Source organism: Callionymus lyra, chromosome 1 (assembly GCF_982586985.1).
Source record: "Callionymus lyra chromosome 1, fCalLyr1.hap1.1, whole genome shotgun sequence".
NCBI classification, from domain to species: domain Eukaryota; kingdom Metazoa; phylum Chordata; class Actinopteri; order Syngnathiformes; family Callionymidae; genus Callionymus; species Callionymus lyra.
The window spans coordinates 24,730,596-24,758,003 of NC_141818.1; the positions used below are offsets into that span (position 1 = coordinate 24,730,596).

The following is a 27,408-nucleotide window of genomic DNA, read 5'->3' on the forward strand; positions in this document are numbered from 1 at the left end:
TTACACGGGGAAAATTAAATTTCAAAATGCAGAGCCATTCTGGATGTAACCTAAACAATAGGTATTATGCCCTTTCCTCCCCTTAAAGTATGTACTTTTTTGAGTATTGTTTTGATTGTTTAAGCGCTTTGTGACCCTGGTCTCGAAAGGCGCTATATAAATAAATATTACTTACTTACTTTCCCGCTAAACATTACGGTAGACAAACCCCCAGTTTCAAAATAAGAGCAGCATATCAGCGGAACTCTGTGGGCCTTTTAATCCTTCATTACGGTCATACTCGGTACTGTAAAATAAACGTTTATTCTTTATCGATTCATACAACTTTTTGTGTTTGTTGTCATCATTTTGTGACAAAAGTTCGGATTGTTTGAAACAAGTTGAGATTTTAGTTGATTTCAAGTTGAGGTTTGAGGGATTATAAATCAATAAATCTCCAGACTTCCAATCAATGACTACTATGGATGTATTATAGATGTATACTACTATAAAGTATCACAATATTTGAAAATAGAAATTTAGAGATATTAAGATTTAAATATTCTTATTTTGTAGCCGTTTCAAATATTCAACATGACAGGGTTGAGGGATTATAAAGCAATACATCTCCAGCGTTCCAATTAATGACTACTATGGATGTATTATAGAGGATGTATACTACTATAAAGTAAAATAAAAAAATAAATAATAATAATAATTATCAAATCCCTCTCTATATATATATATACAGATATATCTATATACAGTATACATTTGATCAAAAGTGTGCATTGCTCTGCCGATTCCTATGGGAACCTGAGGATCAAACAATTCCCCCAGTCCAAGTGCAGTATTTTATATTATAGTAGTATACATCCTCTAAAATACATCCATAGTAGTCATTGATTGGAACTCTGGAGATTTGATTTATAATCCCTCAAACCAGCTACATTTATGCGCTTCATTTTGTATTCATTTGTTTTTCGTCATGAATAGTATCGGCCTTATTTAAAGACTTCCCAGTATTAATTTATCTTCTAAAAGATTTAAGAGAATATACATTAAAAAAACTTTTTTTTTTTTTTTAAGATTAGAGCAATATAAAATAATTAGCATATAGTAGATTCTTATAGCTTTCGCTCCTTTATTTTTGCTTGATGAACCAATACAACCGCCACTGAGTAAAATGTGGTCATCCAAGGAAGTTATATTTCCCACCATCACAAAAAAAGTGACCTTTGCCATTTTATCCTTTAAGGGAAACTAATGTGTTGATTTGAGTGACTCTTACATTGATCTTTGACCTCTATTGTGCTTATCAGTATGTGTCTGTTTGCAAAAAACTTAATTGAAAATTTAAATCTTGTAACCACACCTACTCTGCGGTGATTGGCCAAGCATCAAGGCTTGTCACGCAGCGTCATCAATCCCGAAAGAGACTTGTATGAATAAATGTGATTACAGCTGGCTGGAGGACCTCTTGTAACCCCTCACTGAGATTTCAGACTTTCAGCATTGTCAGGATGATTTGACTAGCTGCATCTTGAAGAGGAAGACTTCAACATTTTAAACATGCGAGTGAGTCAGGGGAGTTGGGTTTTTACATTTTTTACCCTTTAAACTGTTTTGGTGAAGGTATCAAACCATCTGCCGTTTATTACAAAATAAAAACAAAGTAATCCGTTTTTACATTGATATTGATTTGGCATGCTTCCTACGTTTCCTTTTTCGCCCCCCGACAGGTCTCCAGGCTAAGTGTGAATAAAAGAGCGTCACAATGTGATAGAGAAAAACTGAGCTGAACAGATGTTTATTGATGATCACTCCTGATGACAATGTGTGTGTGTGCACTTGGGTTAGAAGGGGAGATGGGGCTGTGAGGGATGATTCAAGAGAACAGTGCAAGTCTAGAAGCAGTGGAGAAAACATGACACACACACACGTGCACACACACTCACACGCTTCCTCTCTGTCAGCAAAATAATGAAATTCTTGTTGAAAATAAAATCTAGGTGAGAGCTAGAACACAAGTATTATATAAGGAGCAGCCAACAGAACACTTGCTGATTCTACCAAACTTCCATTTGAAGTTTAAGAAAAGAGTAGAAAGTTAGTGATGGACTGGAGAGTCATGGCTGAGGAGTAGAGCAAGAGGAGGGGGAAGCCGTCTGATCCACAGAGAGTCCCAGATGGAGAAGGTTTGCCGAGGCTACCTGGCTCAGCTCAGGAGGGCCACTGTGGGAAGGAGGGGGGGGGGGAACCAAGGAGGGAGGAGTAAGGTGTGTTTATGTGTATGTGTGTGTGGTTTTGTGTGGTGTGTATGTCTGAGAAGAAGTTATGGACACTGATTTTGGTCAGGTAGGTGAGGAAGGAAGCAGGAGGAGAAGAGGAGGAGACAGAGAGAGAGCACAATGCTCATCAGCTGATCAGTCTATTGGCCGCTTTTCACCGTGTTTCTTTGTAAATTCCTCTGCATTTTTCAAGAATTTTTTACGGTCCTTTGAGTATTCTTCTGCTAGGTCTGCTCTCAGGGGGTGCTCCGGCTGAGGGTCGTTCACCAGAGCGATCAGAGCCTGAATGACTGCAGGACACAAGATACACAGGTCATCTCGCTCTTCATTTCATTATGCAGTTTGTGCACATTAAATGCATAACAATGTTTATGATATGCATTCACCACCACTGTACAGATATTAATTACATTATAGTCCTCAGCCACTCCGCTGTTCCATTTTTCCAAAAACCTTTTTTGTCTTGTGTCAAATGTATACGACTTAAAACCTTCATTAAGAAAATTACATTGTTGGGCTTGTAATTCATGGCCAAAATGGAATTTTGTGGAGATGGTTCACCAGGTAACTTGTCTCTTGGGAAAGAATAATTCTACCGTCATCCAGTCATGGATGTTGCCGTTTTTAAACGACAGATTACATTTGCATGTCAAGCACTGAAACAACTTTTATTTTTATGGCTCGTTACTTAGAGAAAAAAACCTTGAGTGCCACACTGACGATTTAACTTCCAATCATTTGGTTATAGCTCTATGTGCACACTTACCTTGGTCAGCTTTGGTGGCTGGCTTCCAGTTCTCTGCACTGATGACAGGCAGACACACCTGACCCTTCTCATCAATGTTGGGATGGTAGATCTTTGTCTTAAACGTGATCTTGGGAGGCTTGAAAGGGTATTCCGTAGGGAAAATTATCTCGATCCTGAACGCACCTTTGTCATAGGGAGGGTTGTCCTACAGCATACAACAGAGAGACGTCAGTCCACAAATGTGCACACACAAGAAGCTCGTTTTCCCTCTGCATTAGATTACATCAAATCTTCCCTCTGAGATGGAAGGTTCACACACACAGATTGATACTTACAGGAACGATGAGTCCTTGCCATGACAATACGTTGGATTCGTCAACTTGAATATTTTTGAAGTTCCTCATTTCAGATTTAAGAATCTCTTCAAGTTCCTGTGGATGAAAATGAAATCGTAGTTAAAGTTTGAGAGGGCAGTGTAATATATTTTCACTTATTCATTTCAATTCAATTAAACAGATACAAAAAATGTACTAGACTAACAACTTCAGCCACTACTATGTCACACTAGACTTAAGGCACACTGCCAAACATGTTTTGGTTGAGCCATTTAAATTGTCTGGCTTAAAAGCATGGAGCTTGGAGCATCTGTGCCACGATAGGAGACCAGGCAATAGGTGCTAAAAAACTAAATAAATGTAATCGATAATCCGTAAGAAAACAATAAACACAAATGAGAGATAACTCAAGGTAAGTTTTGCTTTTATTTGACCAAAAACAAAAACAACCCCGGTTGAGGCCTAAACATATTTTCTTCTATTCAAATCAAAATCACTGTCACATTTCCAACCTGCCAACAAAAGAAAAAGCTGGAGCAGGTTTTGTTTTTTAAGTTGTTATTTCAAGCATATTTCATGCCAAAGAAAAAATGTTGGAATTGGTAATGAAGTGGCACAGAGTAAGGCATTATCGTCAGGAGCTGACCTAGCAACCACAACTACCTGTATGTCCCTTACAGCTGTGTGTGAGAGTCAACAACCCTGTGAAAACTCCCACCATGCATGTTTATTTGTTTTCTCCAGCTGGTGTAAGATTACTTCAATGTTTCGTTTTCATTTTATGTTATTGTTTATAAACAGTACGACTGTACTGACGCGCTTGCAAGCACACAATTTCCCTGGTTTCCTAAGGCGGCGCGACAGTGTCGGCGGAAACTGTGCAGTAAGTAACTAAATGAACCTTATGAATCGTCTGTTTGTTCCGATGTATGCTTAATTTGCCTTTATCTAAAAATGGCTTTATAAACTTATCTTAACAATCACAATGAAAAATGTTTTATTGTAACGTGAATAACTTGTATTTGAGAAAAAAAAAAAAGTAAAAATATTTTTAAAAACAACAACAATGTACTCATATTTCATATTGGTTCAATTATTACACCGGTTGAGGAGAGCACACAGACCCAGAAATTAAATGAAATACCACAAAATTGTCTTTTTTTGGTTAGCTTGGATTAAAAAAAATCGATGATTTCGTTTTTTGACGTAATATTGTATTAATACTTTTTTAACCCCTTAATAGAGATACACCAACTTTTTTTTTCCAGGGCCGGTTGACACTCCGGCAGACCTGCGCCTTTTTTAGGATTTGTGTCACAACTTTTCTCCTTCATTTCTCTTCACACTCTCAACTGCTCTTGTTATCTCCGCCACTATCACATCCCTCGAAATGCAGTACAATTATCATTTTTTTAAATTATCGTCATCACCTGGAAATGAAATCGTGATTTTTTAACGATTAATCGTGCAGCCCTACTTAAAGCATATTTTTTATTAAACATCATAGAGGCAAGGGGCACATTTAGAGAAGTAGTGACTGGAGTTAGAGAGGCGCTGCTGAATCAGAATCAAAATAACCGTTTTAAATTGATCTATCATCGGCCATCGGATTATCAAAAAGGCCGATGCCAAAGCCTCAAAATGCCGAATATCGGTCCGGCCTATTATCGGTCTATCCCTATTCCTTAACCACTAGACCAATGAGCACAACATTCATGTCACTTACTTATACACAACATGCACATGATCTTTCTAGAATTACGTTTTTTTTTTTTAAATCAATATGACACTAAATAAATATTTAGTTATATTTCTTTAAGTTATATCTTCTTTCTCTTCGTTAGGCCTCAACTTCATGTCACTCATGGAAGAAAACTTTTATATTTAAAACAGTTTTATATTGTTTTTAAATAAATTGATTCATTTCTACAGACGATTCCTTTATCTGGGTGATGGAAATTCTTCTGTTTTTTTATTTTATTACGGTTTCTATATATGAATAACATTCGCAATATTGTGCAAACATCACACATTTACTTCAAAATGTGCAGCTCTTGTCATTTTCTCTTTAATCTATGTTTGGATAAAAATAACTTAAGTACAGTCCCAAGTACCAAGTAAGATAAACCAAAAATAAGTAAAATTACAAGGTAATGGGGAAGGTTATCGATTCAGCGATATCCATTGATATTTTGTTTCTTCAAAAAAAATGTTTTTTTTTACACATCAATCAAAATCCATCCATCATATTCAGCCTTGCTTTGCTGCAACATTGCTTAGGTTAGCTAAATTAATTACATGTATTATTTTTTTTTTTTAATAAATTATAGAAACATTTTCATTGTATATTTGGAATGGGACCCAAATAAAATGATTACATTTCCATACAACTTTGTCTAAGGTTGCTCATATTCTCCCCCATTGACATTTACGCTGCATTTTATCAACATACCCACCAGTAAAAAATAAAAGGACAGATAAAATTTAATGATAGAAAAAATTCTAGATAAGTTGTTTAAACAACTTAAGAGATAAAAAGAGATATTTCCTCTTCATTTCAAAATGTATTTTCTATACTTAATATGCACAGTATTTATTCTTGCATATCAAAACATAGTGACTAAAGCTGGTTGTACAATATATGGATATTTTGTCACATTGAGTGAGTCCCACTCAAATCAACAGTGTTCAACCTTTGCAGGAAAACCAGTTACATCAGGCAGCCACTAGTCTCGTTGTAGTGTGTTTGCACGTCTTCAATAAATGAAACGGTTGTTTCGATTTGGGGGCGAGGCGATTTTCACTATTTCAGTATGATAAAATGTGAATCATAATGTAACTAACCTTACCAGTTAAATTCGGGTGCGTATTAATTTAGTTTCCGTTACTTTTGAAAAAGACTAATACGCACGTCGGAACAAATATGCAAACACATCCACCACATTTACTCTTGAAGCTGGTTAAACAGAAACTGTTGTTTAGAGCAATTATTGTACATCGTATCACACATAAACGTACTGACGCCGGATTGTATTTAACCGACTGACTGGAATGGTATATCGTTACACTGCCGAAGAGGATTTAAGCGGGCTAGCTGTTGTTGCTAGTCCAAACTACGGGCTAATGGTTTGCCCGATTAGCTTCGTATCGGACCACAACGCAGGTCAAATGTTGTAGCTTGAACCGACCGACACCGTTTGAAACACTAAGTATGCACTCTGTGTGTGTGTGTGTGTGTGTGTGTGTGTGTGTGTGTGTGCGAGTGGTTTTATATTTGACTATAAGCCTGAAGATCTAGAAGCTGGCCTATCCTACCGGTCGTTGCGCTACCTAATATCTTCCGCGCTAGAAGGCTTGCTATTGACCTACTCGTTTAAAGAACGTCCAAAAGAGAGGATTGTTACAGTAGCGAAACGATAGTTCATCGTGCTGTCTTGTTTGATAAACGGAGGCCACCAAGCTGTCGCGAATGTGCCAAAAGTATCATGTAAAATTAATATAACGGTTCTTGGAGACTTACCTTCTTCAGCCGCCTACTCGCCGCCATCTTGAAACTGCTGTGGTCTACCCACAATCCAAAGCGCGGAGGAATATGGGTCTGGAGAAGAGGTGGACCCAACTCGCCAACTGCAATACACGAAGGAAATGCTTTAATAATGGTGATATTACTGGGAATTAAGTCGTAAAGAGAATATGACGCATGGACTTTGACTCTTTGGTTTATGACTGGCTGATGTTTACCTTACCGGATTTAACGAAGGCAGATCCTGCTAAATTTCACTTAGTCATGACTGAGTGGTAGCGACCAAGTCTGGCTAGGGAAGTGTTTAGCTCTTCAAGGTATTCAGTAGTGTCAAATCAAAGTTAACTGTATCAGCCTTATAAAAACACAAACTGAGGTTGAAACCAATTCTCAGCCTTTGATCATAGCAAAACAAAGTTTTTTTTGTATTAACATGTAAGCAGTAATTATTGCCTTTTATTGCTAATAGTGCCACTCTGTACACCTTCCCCCAGGAATGTAATTAGGGGACTTTAATAATAATAATTATAAATAATTTATAAAATAAAGTGTACATTTGTGTAATTCACATTAACACTAGAAAGCACAACAGGAAAAATAATTGAGCAGCCAAAAAACAAACAATTTAGAATAACTGGACATCACCATTTAAGAAAATGTTTTTTGTTTTTTTTTAATGTTAGAGCTAAATTCCTATTGACATGCAACTGCTGGGGTAAAGGAAACACATCTCCTTTACCATAATAAATATCTTAACTTGGGATAATAAGTGTAAGTAAGTAAGTAATATTTGTAAAGTAAGTAAGTAATTTGCAGCCTTTCACAGTCTATTTACGTACACCTGGGTGTCTTCTTCAGCTACCTTAGTAGGTAGCTGTAGCCTAAGGCCGGGAGCAGATGTCATCAGGTGGTGCGCAACCTTCACTGAGTGTTTCGGCCCTCAACCACAACATGCTCCGGTTGGTGGGCTGGCAGTGAGTGGCCAACTCACTGCCTACCTGCCCACCTGCCCCTGGCCTCCAGCCTTCCTCCTCACGCTTACTCCAGATCCAACACGAGGCGTGCTTTCTCCCAATCCTACGGGCCGCTTGCTTCTTGAATCTCATTTACACCCAGAGCTGACATCAAGCGCCATGCCGACTTAGCTGGGAAGCCCCTGCACCCAACCTCCATGGGAAACAATTATGCCTGCCAGCCCTTGTCTCTGCAATCCTGGATAAGGGGCTGGTACTTTAAGGCCTCCCTCTCATTGGCCACTTCGCAGCCTTCCTCCTATGGAACGGTTATTTCAACCAGTATTATCTTCTGGTCTTTGGCTGACCACTGGAGGCTGGAGGGTTGTTTGGACCACCTCCGGGAACTGCAGCCTCCTTCCCGCGTCAACCCTCATCTCCCAGAGCATGCAGATTGAAGGATGTTGGACTTCCTTCTTGCTGTTGGAGTGGGCCTGGCTCCTTCCCTAAGAAAGATGATTGCTCTCCCTATAGATGTACCTGCTGCCCCCTTCTTTACTCTTTCCCACTCAATGGTGTCTGCGAGTGAGAGGAGGACTTTATCGTGTCGCCACTTATAATTGGGTTAATGCATTTTTACACCCAGACAGTATATCAGAGTTTGCAGAGTGGATCCTCTCTCAGTCCCCATGTGTGCAGGTGTGATGGCGAAAGTAGAGTATCGTACGTGGACCTCAAGAGGATGGAGATGCGATAGGGCTCCAGTCCCCACCGTTCTTGCCACGTGACCTTGCTTGGGCAAATTCCATTTTGTCCAAGCTCCTTGGGAACCTTGTTCCACTGCCCTAGCTGTACACATATCCTCTTTCTGCCCAGAAACCTCTGCCTAAACCATGCCTTGTCTGGCACTTTCTCCTCCCCACGATTGAAACTGAACAGAGCTGAGGCCTTGCCAATGGATGCATTGCTTGCAGATGATGTCTTGCAGCTTCAGTGAACTTATTGCCTGATCCAAAGCTTTGTCAACCGCCATTTTGCGCCCAAACCTTATTGTAACCCCTACTTGTTTTACCAGGTCATCATTGGAATCTCTCAGACTGAGTACGACTCTGCACTTTGCCACCTTGCACTCCTCCACAACTGATGACAGGGGGAGTTGCAGCTGCCCAGACCGGATATAGAGGCCCTTCTGTTGCCGTTATCAGAAGGTTCATCACCATGATGAATCAGATGGGGAAAATGGTACAGGGATTCCCTTTTGGAGGTCTAGCCAATTGGTGGTGAAAAGTGCTGATGTAAACCTGTGTTTGAATCCAGCAAGAAGCTGGTGATTATGTCTCGGATTGCCACTGGGATGTAATAGTGGTCGAGACCTTCTTGTACAAGTTCGTAGTGATTGACCTGTAAACATTAGCAAGATCTAACCAGACAACTGTTATGTCCCCTCTCGTTTGCTTTGCCTCTCGAATCAATTGGTTGATCATTGCAGTGTGTTCAAGACATCCAGAAAAGCTTTGAATGCCATGTTTCTGGATGGATGTGTCGATGTAGTGGTTTTGCGTCATATACGAGGTGATCCTTCTTGCAAGCACTGAGAAGAACATTTTGCACTCTACAGTCAGGAGCAAGATTGTCCTGAACTTGGGGATTGTGGAGGAACCCTCCTCTTTCAGGACAAAGCATCCATCTGCCCATTTCAAGCTTGGTGGAATTGTACCCTTGGCCCAGATCTTCCTCATGACCTTCCTCAACCCCCGAAGAAGTTTTGGAAATTTCTTGTACACCAGGTTCACAAAGTGCTTTAAAAAAGAACAATACACAGTTAATATACATACACATTTAAAAACTTCAGATCAAGACAACACAGTGACAAACATTGTAGTCCCAATATAATAAAAAAACAAAAAAAAAAACCTGCACAACGGTCTGAAAGCGTGTGGAACCATCAGCAGATTTTGATCCACAGACCTCGGGTGTAAGGCTTGATCAGATCATGTAAGGTGGAGCCTGACCATGAATAGCTCTGAAAGTAAGAACCAACATTTCTGGAAAAGTTATTCTACTAGAGCAGGTGAGAATTCTAGCTGCAGCGTTTTGTATTAAATGCAGGTGAGAGTTTAGAGATTTTCCTCAGTTGAAGGAAACAGTATTTGGCAGTGTTGTACTAAAGACATGTCTTTGTCAAATACAACACCCAGGTCTTCAGGTTGACTTGCCTAAGTTACCCAAGTACTGAATTAATTGAATTTTATCATCAGAGTTTAGGCTTGATTCAGCTGAAAGTGTTTTCACTTAGCCATTACAAGGGGCAAATATTTTAAGTGAAAGAGATTCGCATTTAATTTACTGAGAGCCCACGGACCGATTGTATACGTATTCTTGTTTTTCAGGCTCTACCCTATGCTCGTGGCCATAATTAAGGGTAAGAATGTAGAACTACTGGTATATCGAGAGCTGTGTCTTTCGACTCTACTCTCTTAATACCTTTTTGGCCTTACCGCCTCCAATGCTATGATCTTTGCCTTAGCAACCACCAAAGCCATTGTCTTCTTCTGCTAGAGTGAATATTCTCTGAAAACCTTTTTAAGTCACAGTCAACCTATAAGTACCAGACTGCATCCATTTTGATGATATCTTAACCATTGGGCCTATTAGTGCTGAAGATGGTGCCGGTGTGTTTGGCTGCTCGTCTGCTGGTTCTGCTTTTGTTTGCGTTTGGGGTAATTCTGATGTTTGGCACTATAAAGATTAAGTCTCTGCTGGTTTATGATCGCCAGTTCCTTTTGGATCTCCAGTTTAGTATTGGAAATCTATCACCATTTATCCATGGTGTACAGAAAACGTTGCCACTGCACCTGGCGAGAATCCCGCCTCACCTATTCCAAACCCCCGGCCATATCCCACTTGCAGAAGCGGCTTTGTCGCCACAGGAAATACAGCGGACGGCGGGTGAGATTGAAAGAATTGTTGTTTCAAAATAAAGTGATACATGCCTTCAACTCAGCTGGATTTCTGTAACACACTTTATTTTGGATTCGGCCAGTCATCCCTGGCACATCTCCATTTAGTCCAGAATGCTGCTGCTTAGCTTGTAACTGGAACACAAGAGATAGCTCATTACTCCTGTCCCCTCCTCCCTCCAATGTCCTTCTGTGCATTTTAGAGTTCATTTGAAGATTTTATTTGTTTTTAGGTATTGAAATGGCCTTGCCCGCCCTAACTATCGGAGATGCTCCACCATTATGCTCCCGGTCTAGTGTTTTTAACAGTTTTTATTTTGTGTGATATTTATGTGCCAACTTCTGTTTTTTTAAAGTGCTCTATAAATAAAATCTTGTTAAGTTAGGTTTACTTCTAGCTGCTTGTTTGCAGTTCTTCGGATTGTAGTAGGCATTGGAGCCACTGCAGGAAACACATGAAAACATGAGTTGGCGTGGAAAGTTCTTCCTTCTTGCTATTTGAACTTTTTCTTCTAGTGTGATCCCCTGCAGTTAGAATAGAACAACATACCAACGTGGAAGAGCGTATTGCATTTGTTCTTCTGTAAGATAGTGGCCTTTAATGGCACAATCTGTCAGCAAAACTGGGTCTTATAAATTGATTTGCAATATAACTAGATACTACCTGGTTGAGTTGGTAACTCTCTTTTGGGGTTAAAAGAATCAGAACACAGTGTTCAAACATTTGAAGTTGAAGAATTTCTCAATTCAAAACTGTGATCACGCCCTTAATCCTATTAATATTTTTCTTATTACCCTAACACAGCATCAAAACAACACACTCAACAACTTGAATACCTCCTCATTAAAGAGGAATTGTCCAAAAAAAGTGTCTGTTTCTAACAGCTAACATGATTCTTCTCAGGTTCTTACAGAAGAAGGGAAACAGTGCTGGACACAAGCAGTCTTGTAGAGTTTTCTGAACAGTAAAACAAATCCTCAAATGTAACTTTCAGGCTGGTATTGCCCTAAACAACGGAAAAATGAGAACTATGTGATTGAAGTGAGTGTGTCTGTAGTCAGCTTAGGTGCAAAGCTGCTGTTCAGGGCATCATGACCTCTGCTGATAAGATTGCGAGTTAAACAAAACAAAATACTTATGCACTACAACTAATGCACTCCATCCAAAATATCCATATTTATTAAAAAAAAATGTATGTGGTGCCCAACAAGGAGGGACATTGGCATTTGCAGAGATACAATAGCTCTAAGGAAAAACAAGATTCTGATAGTTGGCATTCACTGAGTCGGTTGGGTCAGTTCTGAGTCAGAGATCCATAGCCTAATCCCCTTCATGCATCTGTACCATCTTGTTGTTGAACTGGGTCTCGTGGGTGCACTCTGCTCTGCTGATTACTGCAGAGTCTCAGAGCCTGCTCGCTGACAGTAGGGAGTGTGATGACTTTTTAAAAAATGTTTTTCATTTATAATTTGTTGAACAAATCACATGTATAGACATTGTAGTGGATCAAGTGTGAACCAGTAATCATAGTAGAACAGTAGCACGGTAAAGAGAGTGGAAGTGTAGGGCATCATCCACAATATTGAACCCCAGAAAGATGTGGATTATATGCCAAGGAAGAATATAATCAAATGTTTAATAGTACATGTGGATTGTACAGAGAATGTCTAAAAATCTCTGAAATGAGCAAAGTGCTATCTCACTCAGATCTTGACATTAAGTTTCGGAATACAAATTAAAAATTAAAAATCAATCTATTGTTTAGTGGTAAGAAGAAAAGAAAACTCAGAGAAGGACATATTTTTCTTAAAAGTAAAAGGATAATAATGCGTATTATACAATTAGTCCCCCCGCAAAATATTATAAAACAATATAGTGGTAAGATCTTTTTATATATATATATATATATATATATATATATATATATATATATATAATAATCATCATCATTAGTCCTCCAAACAAATATTTTTTTAAGAATCCAATCCCCCCAAATATAAGAAAATCCACCTAAAAATCGTAATGTTGTTCTTTAATTACCTTTTAAACGAGAGGCGTACATTTTAACAAAAAATGGACATTTTGCGCAACAGTTAAATAATGTAGGCAATCTCCCTCACGTATTATCTACCTAATATCAATGTATTCTGGTCATTTTAAAACAATACAGACATGATCAGCAATCTACATATTTTAACAAAGTATTATGTGCAATAATACGAAGTGATCTCAAATGCAATTTTAGCTATTCATATAAAGTCCCATTGTGTATTCAGTATGCTTGTGCTAATTGTATCTATAACTAACGAGGAAGTTTTACTTCCCCTACTATTACGTCACCGGAAGACGATAGCTGGGCGGGATGACTGGAACATCAAAATGGCGGATTATGTGGAGTTTTTGGTAAGTTACATGAGTGACATAGCTTCTTGCTGATTAATGTCAACAGGTTAAGGTTGTATTATCGCTTGTTGCATTGTCCTTCACTTTCTTTTGTTGGTGTCTGGCTTTTCGGCTTCGTAGCATGTTAAGTTATCTCTGCTTGTTTGTGTTGTTAGCTTTAATGCTAACTTCTGGACTGGCTCTTTATATGTGATTGGAACTATTTATTATTATAATAACCATCGTTAATACGGCAGGGTGCAACTATATAGTTCTCTGAAGCGAAATTGTGCTACTTTTGTGGAAAACCAAAAACAAGTAAAACACCTTAAAGTAAAGTATGGACACAAAACAATTAGCATGTTTGTGCGAAGTCGGTAGTGTGTCAATACGTGAGAATAAAAACGAGTTATTTTCCCTCAGCTGTTTAGAATTACGAATGTTGTCATGTCATTATTATAGCCAGTTTGGGTTGTTTTTGTTCACTATAATATGTACTCCCATGTTTGAATAAGGATTCAGAATTGGGCTACAATTTTTTTTATTTCTTAAAATACAATATTCTTAAATAAAGTTAAATAAATCATTAACTACATATGGGCTATAAGACATTTTACATGCACCTAAACATTTTAAGCTAATAGCAATTGTTTTGTTGTATTGTCTATTTATGCTTTTTATTCTATGCTAATAGACATGAACCTGGTTTTCAAGAAGGAACATCGTGCTACAGAAACACAGCCAGCATGAACCTTCAGCAGAGTACCCCCTCAATACCCCCTGTCCATCCGGATGTGCAGATGAAGACATTGCCCTTCTATGATGTCCTTGACGTGCTGATCAAGCCATCAAGTCTTGGTTTGTGCTCTCTGATCTTTTTCTTTTCTGATCACAGTTGCAGTTGTTCTCTGTTGTGTATATGGTTCAATTAGTCAAGTATAGTCATTGACACGATCCTAATAATGTGATAAGAAAATTGGCAAAGCAGTAATGAAGATAATTAAAATGCAATGAGTTAAGCGCTTTCAAAGATTAATCTATAATTATGGTAGACTTGGCGCAGGTGTGCAGCCTACTCCCATCAGTATGTGTGAATGGCTGTCAAAAGCACTACCGAATTTTCCCTCGCGGGACTAATAAGGGATTCTAAATTAAGGTTAGAGTGAAAAGTATTTGTGAGTAATTTAATAACATTTCAGTCTCAATAGGGTTATATTACATGTTACTCTAAGAATAATAATTTATAAGATATTATATTATAGTGTTCCTTGGGGACTCATTCATTCCTCGTGCTATTAGATACAATTCTAGGTTTGGGGTCAGGAGTGATCAAAAGTATCATGACATTCTATTCTATGTTAATCTTTCTATCTTTTGTCTTTGTTATTTGTCTTTGATCTATGTTCTTTATCTTTAGACTTAGATTGTGTCATCTTGTACTTTCTTTTTATAGATATTTTTTGTTAATGTTGTTATTTTTATGAATTATCGTCATGTATTGCTGTGTGCTAATTGGAAAAACAATTCCCGAAAGAGGAACCTCCTGAGGGATCAATAAAATTATATCTATCTATATGTTATAATAATTATAAGTTGGTTTACATGTGAAGAAGTTATGTGCTAGCATTTTGTGGTGTTCCTCGCTCGCTAGTGTCGTGCATATAGTGTCTAGTCTATATACTGTATATAGTGTAAACAATTTCCCGAAGGAGACCTCCTGAGGGATCAATAAAGTTCTATATATCTATATAAAGAAATGTCCATTCTTCACTGCTGCAAGAGGAGCGAAGCCCATTATAATGACATAATGGGCTCCCTTCTTACGAGAAGTTCTAAAAGAACCGCTTGTTCTGCGAGACTTCAGACAGGGGAGAACTCTATAAAGTTATAACTTTAAAACAGAGCATCATCATGACAAGGGACTTGCTGCATCTTCGAGAGAAAGACTTAAAAATTTGAAACATGCGTGTAAGTCAGGAGAGTTGGGTTTTCACAATAGTTGCCCTCTAAAATGTTTATTTATACAAACGTATAACTATATATTTTTTTCTACAAAATCAATCAATTTTTGACGGGATTGTTTTATAGATCTCACTTCCTAAACCCCACAGGTCGTGTTGTATTCTTGAAGATACATTTACCATTTGTGTGAAATGTTGTTTTGGAAGCCCATCAAGCTTATTTCATGGTGTTCGTTAACAACTGGTGTGACAAAATGTTTTTTAATTTTGTAATTGATATAAAACTTATTGGAGGTTCTCTAGTTAGAACATGTTAATTTGCTTAATTGCTAAGTTACTAAACACGATGTATTATTTCCATATTTATACCTAGGAGCTGGCGCTTCACAGAGATACCACCAGGAAAGATATTTCATTTTTGCCCTGACGCCTCAGCAGGTTCGAGAAGTATGCATTTCTAGGTAGGTGTATGCTTATGGCTAGTATGGCTAGTTGGCTATGATAGACAACTGGTCTATGAAATGAAATGCATTTCTGTTCTTATTCCTATGTTCTCTTGTGTAAATCATATAACATAGTATAGAATCTTACTTTTGGAAAATGTGTATGTTTGAAAAAGCTTTCTTTATTCATTGCAGGGACTTTCTACCTGGAGGCAGACGAGATTATATGGTTCAGATTCAACTAAGGTGAGTTCAATGTTGATGGGGGCTGGTCATTATATCATTTTTAAATATTTTTTCCTTTAACTCAATTCCCGGGCCCCACAAATACAAGCCAGATCAATCAGATAAAATCCAATTTATGGAATTAATCTAATTCTTTTCAAGGCAAACAGTCTAAATGTAACTTTAGATTGTACATGTATTGATAAAGAATTTGTAGCAAATATACATTTATGATAAAAATAAACTAAAAGATTTTAATTGATAAAGGAGTAATATGTTTCAAATGTCGACTTTTTCTTCTCCAAGATGCAGTAAGTCGCTCATCATGACGATGTTTTGAAGTTATCATTACAAGATTATCCGAAAAAAAAGAAAGCGTTTTCAGGGGGCTGGGCTAATTTTGTAATGTAAATATTTTAATTTGAGTTTTGTGAAAATGGACACGTACTGATGGGTACAAAAGGGGTCCAAGATCAGTTAAGTGGCACGCAAATCAACACAAGTTGCCCTCTACATACAGTTAAACGGCTCAAGTTTATTAAAGTTCAGATTAGGGTTTAGATACTAAATTGTCTGACGATTTAAATGTATTTCTCAGTGGACCTAATTATATCTGATGCGTCACCAGGACAAAAGCATGGATTTCTCTTAAAAAACAAAAGAAAACACAGCCTTGTGTTATCTCTGGGTCAAGGTGACCCTAATAGGTGTAACCAATGTAGTGCTTGTAAAACCAGGTAGCCTAATTAGAAAAGGATATAAGGATATATATTTTTTCTATTATCTATATTATAATTTGGTTTTCTTTTTCTAATATTCCTTTATGACTATTAAAGGTAAAGATCCGAGAACAGAAGTAGTGTTATAATGACATCAATTACTATCAAAAGTTTATTATCATAAAGTGGAGCATGCAACTTTAGTTAGTGAAAAGGTGATACCTCCCAGTGACCTTGGGAGTAGAATGCAATTTCAAAAAGGTTGGTTATGCCTTTTCATGTTGGATTTGGTCCAACATTTCCTAATAGCAAAATTGAATCTGAAGTACTTTAAGTGCGAAACTCACTTTTTCTTTTGTGTTTGATCAGATTTTGCTTGTCAGAGACCAGTTGCCCTCAGGAGGATACCTACCCCAATAGTCTCTGTGTCAAAGTTAATGGAAAGCTCTTTCCTCTGCCGGTATGTTTTTAAAAAAAAATTTTTTAAAGCCTTAAATATGGCTGCCAAAATGTATCTGAATTAGCCAATTGCGTTTTCTTTTCAGGGCTATGCACCACCTCCCAAAAATGGTGTTGAACAAAAGAGACAAGGACGACCTCTTAATATTACTTCCTTGGTTCGACTCACATCCGCTGTACCGAATCAGATTTCGGTTACATGGGCTCCTGAAATTGGAAAGGTGTGGAAAAAAAATGCTGTTTATCCTGCTCAAAAGTTAAACCTGTTAATCATGACAATATATATTTTTTTGCAGACTTATTCAATATCTGTGTACTTGGTGAGGCAGCTTACGTCCCCTTTGCTTCTGCAAAGACTGCGGATGAAGGGCATCAGAAACCCAGACCACTCCAGAGCTCTCAGTAAATTTGCACTCTCATAAACAAACAACCTGCGATGCTCCTGCTTTGTTGAACTGTAACAAACTCATTTGTTAGTACAGTACTATTAATAATGAATGGATTACTCTTTTCTAGCAATGGTCTTTGATCGATCCTCATCGCAAACATTTAGCCAATATAGTGGACCGGCAACTGCCTTATTAAATAGAAAAAGACTGATAAAGCTCTTACTAGCCACTAGGACTCCATTTTTTGGAGAAATATTTTGTAGACAATGTTATGAATCATTTTCATAGATGTATGCATATCCAAAACGTACAAATTAAAAAATAATAATAATTAATTTCATTTCTAAGGCACCTTTCAGGTCAAACAAGGACACCATACAAACGTATAATAAACGGTTAAAAAGACAACAGTAAAACATATTTTAGGAAAGATTCTTAAAGGGAACTATAAAACAAAGACATTAAAAAGTGTGACAGTGAAAGAACAAGTTTAAAAAGATCAGTTTTAATAACGGTCAGAGTGGTGATGTTGCGATTGTCTGTTGGGAGGTAGTGCCAGAGGTGAGGGGCAGATCGGCTGAAGGCTCTGGACCCCATGGTGGCGATACAAGCAGTTGGGATGGTAACGTTAATGGAATGGGAGGCTCTGAGTGTATGGCTGGGAGTGATTTTGTGGGGGAGATCAGTCAGGTAGGGAGGGGCAAGGATGTTGAGAGCTTTGAAAGTCAGGAGGAGGAATTTGTAGTTAATACAGTAGGTGATGGGGAGCCAGTGAAGTTGTTGAACAGGTGTGATGTGATTGATAGATGGGGTCTTGATGATTATCCAGGCCTCAGCATTTTTTTCCCAGTTAAAGTTTGTGGAACAATTTGAGGGGGTGACCAGACAGGAGTGAATTGCAATAGTCCAGGCGGGATGTGAGCAGGGAGTGGACCAGGATAGCATTGCTGGAGGGAATGACAGAGTCGGTTAATGTTTCGAAGATGGAAGTATGCTTACTGTGTGATGTTGTTGATCTTGGGTTGGAAAGAAAGGGTGCTATGGCCAAGTTTTTCCCCTGAGGGGAGGGGGAGATAATACTTGGTAAAAAATAAGTATTAATAACTTAATAAAAAAAAAATCACAATAAAGATGATTTAAAATTAGAATGAAAACATTTAAATAAATAAAAAAAAGTTTTACTTTAGTAATGTGAATTTGGTGCCCAACCTTGATATGCAGGTATTAAAACAAAATGATGCATGAAAATAAATGTAGTTGGTTGGTATTTAATAAAGTGATATTTCACACCAAAATTCATAATAAATACACGCTCATGTTGACTAAGGGTTAGGATTATTCTTTGATTAGTCTGTTCCTTTTTCTAGTTATAGGCAAATATGTATGTCCATTTTTTTTGTAGTGACTGATGCTCACTTGTCTTCATATTTGTCCAAAAAAGACCTAGGTAAAACATCCATATACCAACATGCTGCTTGTCTGTATAGTCCGTCTTGTATTGAAGCCTTGACATTAGGAATTGTTCCCATAAAATTAAAAGTCTAAAATTGCAGCTTGGTTTTAGCGGATGTTTTCAGGCTGATGGCCTTATTTTAAATTTTGTTTATTATGTCTAGGCTTCATTAGAAGAGGGACATTACTGACAAGCACCATGAAGGTATTAGGAGGTTTTTTAAGTTTGTGTTTTTTAAACACTTTTTTTATTCAACTTTACAAAAAAAACAATCATCAGTATCATTGTAAAAGTGTTCTATTTTCACCCAAGAAACAGAAAAAAGCTTTGAATCAAACAATGACATACAAGAAACGGACTTCCATTTCAAATAATTAATCTTCAAAAGCGATGATGTCTTTAGTGGAGGAAGACAAGGTGAAGATGAGATCCCAAGTAGAGCAGACAATGGGTTAGGTCAGGGGTAGGGAACCTGGTCCAGAAAGAGCCGCAGTGGGTGCAGGTTTTCGTTCCAACCATTCAAGAGGACACATTTTATCCAATCAGGTGTCTTAGGAGTGTAATCAGTTGATTGTCAGTCTGGTGTTGCTTGTTCAGCTGAAACCTCATTGGTTTAACTGTACATGCTTGATCGGTTGGAACAAAAACCTGCACCCACTGCGGCTCTTTCTGGACCAGGTTCCCTACCCCTGGGTTAGGTGATACAATCTATCCAGAAACCTGGGAAAGTGTATATATGATTGACGGTATGAATTTCTGATAAATATTGTGTCTTTTTGTAATAGATGAAGATGACGAGAATTGAGCGGTAGTCACTACATAACAATAATTAGACATTTTTGCTTATAACTCTAAAACAGAACCGAGTACTCTGAAAATAATTCCAACTCTTAGTTGGCATGAGGGTGAGTGGGAAAACTTGAATTTTGGGTTAACTATGAGTTTAAATAAAATAATTGAATGGAAATTCATGTCTTACATATTTTTTCTTTCGTGCTGCATTGTTAACAGTTAAAGAGAAACTTACTGCAGATCCTGACAGTGAAATTGCAACCACAAGTCTTCGAGTCTCATTAATGTGCCCAGTAAGTGACTCGTTGTTGTACTGTTCATTTCCTTGGTGGAAGTTTTTCTCATGATTATTTTTCTAGTTAGGAAAGATGCGTCTGACGGTACCGTGTCGGGCTGTGACCTGCTCTCACCTGCAGTGCTTCGATGCAGCCCTCTACCTCCAGATGAATGAAAAGAAACCCACTTGGATCTGCCCTGTTTGTGACAAGAAGGCTACATATGAGAGTCTCATTATTGACGGGTCAGTTCTCATCTTCCTTCCAAGATCTTTTATATTGCTGGAAATAAACGGTTAAACATCTCTTATCTGCAGTTTATTTCTGGAGATTCTGAATGGTTGCACGGATGCGGATGAAATTAAATTTCAGGAAGATGGCAGCTGGTGTCCAATGAGGCCAAAGAAAGAAGCTGTGAAGGTCCACTCGCAACCTATTGCCAAAATAGAGGGTAAGTTCCACCAGGTCTTAGACACTGACCACTGTTGCATGACCAAAAAAATATATCCTTTGTCTGATACAAATGCAAACTGTATTTTCTGACTATTAATGTAATTAATAGAACAGGCTGGCTGTTGATAATTAAAATTTATTTTAAAGAAAAACTACATTTAAAACTCATAATTAACAATAAACAAGCAAACAAGAACACAAGGTACAATTAAAAAGATGTTAAAAAATGGTTGACGAATGTGCACTTCAACAGAAATATTATGACATTTTGAAACAAACTAGAAAAACAGTAGCCTTTCTATATCAGCATGCTGTCTTTAAAGTTAAATGGTCTTGCTGCAGATGCATTGTGAAGCCACATGAGTCGTTAGAACAGGAAGGGTCTCTTCTGATCAAGATACGTTCCGAGTTGGTGTGTTGTTTACCACTCAGCTCTTTTCTGGATCAGTTAAGACACCCTTGACTTACAGCAATGTAGCATCACCAAGTAAAGCAGCTAATTGACAAGATGACCTCTTATGTATAATATTCGCTTTTTACAGCATATTCCGTCAAACATGAACAACTTTAGTTTCTATCCAAAGGCTGTTTGCCAAGGCGAAATTTCTAGTTGAATTACAAAGCATGATGGGCAAAGCTCAGTTTGAGCTGAGCCCAATGTCGACCTATATGCTGGCTTCAGTCAGGGGTTTCTAGGCAATGCTGGGCAGGCTGTCACAAATATGGGCCAATTCAATAAAAACATTTAATTAGCACTCAGTGGGCCGAACTCATTACTTTCTAGACAAAAAACACTTTTCTTTTAACCCTCTGTAAGGGTCAAGACTATTTGTAGTTGTTATTTCTTTAATCTCCCAGCATAAATAACGTTCAATGAACCTTTAATTGAATATCCAACACAGATGAATTTTAACTATTTTAACTTATTCTGATCTATTCTACCAGCAGCTCCACAGCGACAGTCGGCAGTGATTCTACCTCCTGCTAATCCAGGCTCAACCAAAAAGGCAGACGTCATTGATTTAACTCTGGAGAGCTCATCGTCTGACGATGAAGACCATGACCCCCCACCTAAGAAAAGCTGTGTATATATTTCCAAGACTGAGGATCTGCATTCAAAAGGGTAAGAACTGGAAAGTATTTGGTTACTTTAATCTGTCCTGTGTGTGTATATAAATAATTGTATTCAACAAATGGAAGGTATTTTATTTATTGGTAATAAACCATTACATTTCAGGAAAAAAAAATTAGCTTGGATGTACTGCTGCTGTGTTGAAATTGCTTTAAATGTGAAACCACCTATACTAAGATTACTTCAAAGTTATGAAGTATCAAAAATGAAAAGGGAAAAATTCTGGTTAAGCGCTGCCGTACATGCCTATTTGCTGCTCTGTCCTTGCTCACTTGTCATGTTAAAAAAAAGACATCAGAGACACGTTAATGACCAAGATTCAAACATGCATTAAACAAACATTAAAACACCCACATTCTGGTTTATTTAAACATGATATACATATCGGCCTGGAAAGTAGCTACTTATTAAACTATTATTTTGGTAATCGATAAGTCACCAATATTTTTTTCAATTAGTCTACCAATCGGATCATAATATTTTAGCGTACATTTTCATTTTATAATCTAGCAAGCAGTTACTACCATTGCTAGGTTCTAGTTTTTCATATATGGGCTAGACATTCGATAAAGTTGAATACGAGTAAATAATAAATAAAGATTAAATAAATTTAATTTAATTGATGTACATTCACACTCACAAAACTTAAGTCCCATGTCTCAGAATAGTGTTTAAAAAAACACGCCCTACTGATTGGTCTGTCATTTATTTACATTTTGACAAAGTTGTGAGTGCATTCTGTCCCTTATGTTTATTTCCAAATGCATGTTCTTTAAAAACGCATATACTTATCCTTCATAGACAAACATCTTTAACATATTGTTAAAGATGTTTGTCTATGAAGACCTCGTGACCCTGGTACGTGATTACACATGAAACTAACTTACTTACCTTCACACTGAATAGGTCTTCTCAATATGGTAATGAATCCATTCAGGGATGGGCATGCAACTGTGATTTTTTTTTTCCTTTTCTTTTGTTCTCAGAGTCTTGACTTACCAGCCGTCTACAATGCGTGTCCCAGCTGTCCAAACTCTTGACCCATCATTTTTAACATCAACCTTAGCTGTCCCCTTTCATACGTCTAACCTTGCAGCGATTCCTGCGGATATGCAGAGTAAGTCCCAAATGCCAGTTTAAATACCTATAATTTATATTTCTAATTTTATATTTCTCTTCTTTTACTTTCTATTTAGGTTTGGGTTTTTTACCTTTAATTCATGCGGATACACAGGTATGTGTTGAATGTGTGTATTGAAAGAAAGTTAGTATACTACTTTAAATGGTACTTTTGACCTTTTCATCTCGCAGTAAAAATTGGTTACCTTGGCTTATTTGTATCAAGACAACTTCAGCTATGTTAATGTAAAGTACATTTGTAATTTTGACATGCATAATTATCTATTTGGACCCACAGGCAAACAAAAACACTGTATATGAATAGGAAAAATATTTTCTGTGAAACCATCTTATTTTATAAGTTGGCATAAAAATATGTTTGTTTTTTTTTTTAATTTTATACAAAAATATTATACATACAATGCCTCAGACGATTTTTTGTCTCATTTAAAAAACGTTAGATTCCACAGAGGCCCAAGTCATTTGTGACTGAACACAACTTCCAGTTTGTGTCATATTTTGTTCTGCCCACATGGAGGCAGCATTTGCACTTAAGTCTCCCTTTGGTGGTTTTTTGACAAAATAGGTCATGGCCTGGTGTTCTATTCCTCTCGTTATTTCTCACATCCTCCTTAAGATCGCTGAGGTGGATGATCCAAAATTTGGTTCTGGGTTTACGTTCTGGGGTGGTTGGTCTGGACCTTGAGCTAGCAGAGATCTAGACATATTAATCACTCAAAGTTCTCTCATCTTAGTCGGATTCTCTGTTTTGGGAAAAGACAAAGCACATTCTAATTTTACAAGGTGAATTGCAAGAGAATGGTAGCAGAGTGCATGTCTTAACAGTATCTTGACTCATTAAGAAAAATGTTTTTTTTGGCTAATTATTTTTTACTCTGCCTATTGAAGTACGGTAGTTAAACTATAGAACGCAGATGTATACAAGCAACACCAACAATAAAAAAAAGTAAGTTTATGACTATAGCTTCCGTCCAGGCATATTGAAATTGAATAGTTAAGATGCGGTAAATCTTTTTGCCATCAGTTATTTTTTTCCGAACCAACACTGAAAGGCAAGAAGGGTCTCAATGCTATTGCATTTCTCCACTTTTTTTTTGTTGTATTTTTCTATTCGCTCCTCTAGTATTTGTCTTTCATTCAGCAAAGTGGAAGTGTTATTTGTTTCAGTTTTGTTAAAACTCTGAGTGACAGGACACTGATATATTGACAAAGCAGCTTGGACCCGGAAGTGACGCTGAGTGTTTTACACATACCGGTAATATCTTAAGAACAGAATAATCCACAGTAAAATTGTAAATATTAACACAGATTTCTTTTTTCTTTTTTTTTACATTAAGCTAATCAAAACTATTATAGTGTCGTATTGCAGCAAAAGCTAAGTAGTGGCTGCATCACTACTCAGGTTATTAAACAGTAACAAAGTCAATAAATTGTAACATTCAGTTCTTAAAACTTATTTAAGGGTTAATTTATTCACAAAAGTACTTTTAGCCCCCTTTTCTCTTATCTCATCAAGTTTTAACTGTGAGATGGTGCAAGTAAGTTTAACCCCTGTCACCCTTTATTTCCACGTACACCCAAGTTTATGTTTCTTCAGGTCAAAAAGGACCATGCGGAGTATAGTAGCCCCCACCACTGCATATGTATTTCTGTCGTTCACCTTGACCCAGAGGCAACACAAGGGTTAATGAATAAAATGAAGTAAAATGCCTCCATACGAACATGTCTGTTGAAGAGAACTTACTGAACAATATCTCCTGCTTCCACAGCATTACCGGTCATCAATGTACATGGACAGCCAGACCAACAGCATGCAGACTGGTTCTTCAGCAAGCACCAGCTACGCCTTTGTCTCGTCGTCCAGCAGCCACTATGAATCCAGCTCCAGTTCTATCCATGATAGCCAATCAAAGGCGCGGTCAGGAGGGGGCAATGGAGGAACTGATGGTGATATATCAGATATCATCTCTCTGGATTGAGACTTTTCCTATTTTATTTTCATGGAGGCGTTACTGCAAAAAGACAGAAACTTTGATTCTTGAAGAGGGACGAGGGGAGTTTTATATATGTTTTTACTACAAGAAAGACCCTTGAGAGCACCAGACAAAGTCAGAACCACGGGAGCAGCTGAATGAGATGCCTAAAACAATCTCCATATTCTATTTTGATCATTTTTTTAAGAAGTATTTTGACTGCAAATGGAGAGACCTGAACTTGATGTTTAAAATTCCACCTTGTCATTAATGATATCTAGGTACTACTTGTAGTATTGTTTCCCACAGTGTTTGACCAGTCTTTTCTATGATGTAATCTGGTGCCTGATTATTTAAAACAATTTGTATTATGTTGATGGTGTTTACAGTTTCACTCTTTTGTAGTTTGTGTGAAACCAAAGCTGATGGGCATGTCACACCTGGACTGCCGGTCAGAAGGTCTTGAATCAGAGCTTAAACAATTATGAAATAAGCCACTGCCACATAATATACAGATGTAATCCTGTCCTCTTATATTAAACAAGTAGCTCTTTTATAGATTTTTTTGCAAATGGAGAACAATAAGATAATTCAAGTCAATTTACCAAGAAAGAAAGAATCGTCTTAACATGGCTCAAAATGTATTTTTCTATTTATTGTTTTCCAGTTGAATAGGTTCTGTTTAATAACTTTATATTGAACATCTTCTTTCAGAAGACGGTGAAGGGGTGCTGTAATGCATTGTCTTTTAACAGGAAAACATGACCATACGTGTCCTTCTCAGTGTGATTTCAAGTTCCATGTCAGAACATGTGTTAATAAATGAGTTGTTATACATATTGGGTATCAGAAAATTCGTAGGAGTGACTATTGGTGCTTCAAAGTGTTTTCTGATATCAAATCTTCCAATCTGTATACTGTATGTGTATGACTAAAATATCTTCAAAGAACAACTTAACATAAATTCCTTCTGTTTCTCTTTCCAAAATCAAGAATGTTTGGTTTGTTTAACTATTGGCTAATTTTTTAATCATTTGAGAGACCATGTGTTCCTTTTTTGCCCGTGTCATTGATTTTAGTTTGTGTGTCTTTGGGGTACAACTACGTTTCATCAATGCAATGATAATTCCCACCCTTTTATACTGTAACTGCACATGTGCAGTTGATGTTTGAGTTTTACTTTTTTAACTTGGTTGAATCTTTTTGTATTTCTGCAAGATGGACGATAATACACCTTTGTCATTCAACAAGTCGATTATTCTAATCCTATGATTAGAGAATGTTTTATCTTCATTTAAGATTCTCAATTAATGAATTCATGTGTTGTATAATAGGGGTTTGACATGTTTTAGTTTTTGGTGTTTTCATACAAGAACAGAGACATTTTGAAGTTATCAGGAAGATAAAATGAAAAATCGATAACGAGCCATGTGCTTGGACCAGCCCTACTCCCCCTTCTAACTGCACTGAATGGTTAAGTGCTTCGGTTGGATTGATTTGACAGTTGTCAATCAACCTAATGCCCCCAAAAAGTTATAAAGTTGGGGTTTAAAAAACATTATTAAAAAAAACAAAAAAAAAAACATGTTTGGGGCACGACTGCATAGTGTAAGAATGAATTAGCTAACACTAGCTCTTTGGATTCAATGTGGTCAGCCAGTCTTTCTTCGAGCATTTTAATCATAATTAATCTGCATCCAATCCTAACTTGTGCTATGGTACTGTTAGTTTACAAGAGCGATATTTAGGTAATTTCAATGCAAGCTAGATAACCTCTCAACACTCGGTACAGTCAAATTATCATCTAGAAAAGCATCGGCTCATCTTTAAATTAAAAATATATAATGAACAATAATGTACATTGGTCCACAAATTGAGCCCTATGGCACTCCAGAAAAAACAATATCTATTAAAATAAAGATAGTAAAAAAAAAGATGTTTAAAGATGACACTTTGACTTAGTTAAAGACCCTCTTGAATCACCAAGATCTTGCCATTATCAGTTCTTAGAACAAGGTTTGCCTCAAGCACAACTTTGTAGTGAAATTTAACAGAATCAAACAACCGTAAGCAAATGATCAGAGGCAGTCCCTTAATATTATTTTACCCATACACTCACACAAAGACCTCAGAGCAATGTGTGGTGCAGTCTTGGTAAAGGTGTGTGAAATGTCTGGTATCAGACAGAAGTTAGAACCCAATTATTGGTAAAATGAAGCAACCGGCAGAGTGGAGGCTTGTTAGGTGGTCAGCTGCAGGAATACAGCCCTCTGGGAGAACACACACGCTGGACTTATTGTTGTCCTGCCAGCTTCTGTCCTGTACTGCTCAACCCCTGCGTGCGGAATCGAACCAGAATGAGAGACGGAGATGAAATGAAAAGGAGTGTTCGTGTTTTCACAGTGGCCAAGAGATAATTGCAGATATTGCACTTCAAACTTGAACACAACCTTCTCTTATTGCCATTCATCCATCCCTCATTCTCATCTATTCACCACTTCCCCGCACATCTTTTCACTCGCTCATAGAACCTTTGATTCACTCATTTATTATGTCAAACCGTGATCTCACTGCCTGTTCATCGATCCTGTCCACATCCTTCCATCTGAAGACTCCTAAGGTCTGAGCCCTCTCCCTAGACCTGCAGATAGATTCTATTTTTTGTATTTTGATGGCTTATTATTTTCATTATGTTAAGTTTTAAACATCTGCACCCTCCATGTCTGCCAAGTAAGGGCAAACGATACAACAAATGTAAAGGAAATTTTTTTTTTTTAAATTTTTCCATCTGATTTGTTTGACCAAAAGTAACTCCCTGTCAT

General features: G+C 37.4%; 2 protein-coding genes across 3 annotated transcripts; one reads left to right on the plus strand and one right to left on the minus strand.

Annotated features, from left to right (window-relative positions):
• Nucleotides 1-1,762: 1,762 nt before the first annotated feature.
• On the minus strand, nucleotides 1,763-6,978 carry ube2l3b (ubiquitin-conjugating enzyme E2L 3b). Its single transcript, XM_087798331.1, has 4 exons — nucleotides 6,874-6,978; nucleotides 3,354-3,449; nucleotides 3,037-3,223; nucleotides 1,763-2,560 (listed from the first exon to the last, which is right to left on the minus strand). The coding sequence occupies exons 1-4, from the start codon at nucleotides 6,898-6,900 to the stop codon at nucleotides 2,406-2,408; spliced, it is 465 nt and encodes a 154-aa protein (XP_087654457.1). The 5' UTR covers nucleotides 6,901-6,978; the 3' UTR covers nucleotides 1,763-2,405.
• A 6,160-nt stretch (nucleotides 6,979-13,138) lies between these two features.
• Nucleotides 13,139-25,919, plus strand: pias2 (protein inhibitor of activated STAT, 2). Of its 2 annotated transcripts, none has more exons than XM_087798332.1 (14): nucleotides 13,139-13,193; nucleotides 13,867-14,030; nucleotides 15,507-15,594; nucleotides 15,772-15,822; nucleotides 16,890-16,980; nucleotides 17,066-17,200; nucleotides 17,276-17,381; nucleotides 19,833-19,906; nucleotides 19,973-20,133; nucleotides 20,206-20,339; nucleotides 21,287-21,464; nucleotides 22,460-22,590; nucleotides 22,670-22,707; nucleotides 24,383-25,919. In XM_087798332.1, the coding sequence occupies exons 2-14, from the start codon at nucleotides 13,919-13,921 to the stop codon at nucleotides 24,590-24,592; spliced, it is 1,509 nt and encodes a 502-aa protein (XP_087654458.1). In that variant the 5' UTR covers nucleotides 13,139-13,193; nucleotides 13,867-13,918; the 3' UTR covers nucleotides 24,593-25,919. The 2 variants fall into 2 exon arrangements, with proteins under 2 accessions (XP_087654458.1, XP_087654460.1); XM_087798334.1 differs by having other exon boundaries at nucleotides 21,290-21,464.
• Nucleotides 25,920-27,408: the final 1,489 nt, after the last annotated feature.

Bases quoted from the DNA above. Each gene is read 5' to 3' on its own strand.
- ube2l3b (XM_087798331.1), bottom strand. From the start codon at position 6,900: ATGGCGGCGAGTAGGCGGCTGAAGAAG. The intron at 3,450-6,873 runs GTAAGTCTCCAA...TTTCATCCACAG, and splicing joins CGAGTAGGCGGCTGAAGAAG to GAACTTGAAGAGATTCTTAA. The intron at 2,561-3,036 runs GTAAGTGTGCAC...TGTGTCCTGCAG, and splicing joins AGCCACCAAAGCTGACCAAG to TCATTCAGGCTCTGATCGCT.
- pias2 (XM_087798332.1), top strand. From the start codon at position 13,919: ATGAACCTTCAGCAGAGTACCCCCTCAATACCCCCTGTCCATCCGGAT. The intron at 14,031-15,506 runs GTTTGTGCTCTC...ATTTATACCTAG, and splicing joins GATCAAGCCATCAAGTCTTG to GAGCTGGCGCTTCACAGAGA. The intron at 15,823-16,889 runs GTGAGTTCAATG...GTGTTTGATCAG, and splicing joins ATGGTTCAGATTCAACTAAG to ATTTTGCTTGTCAGAGACCA.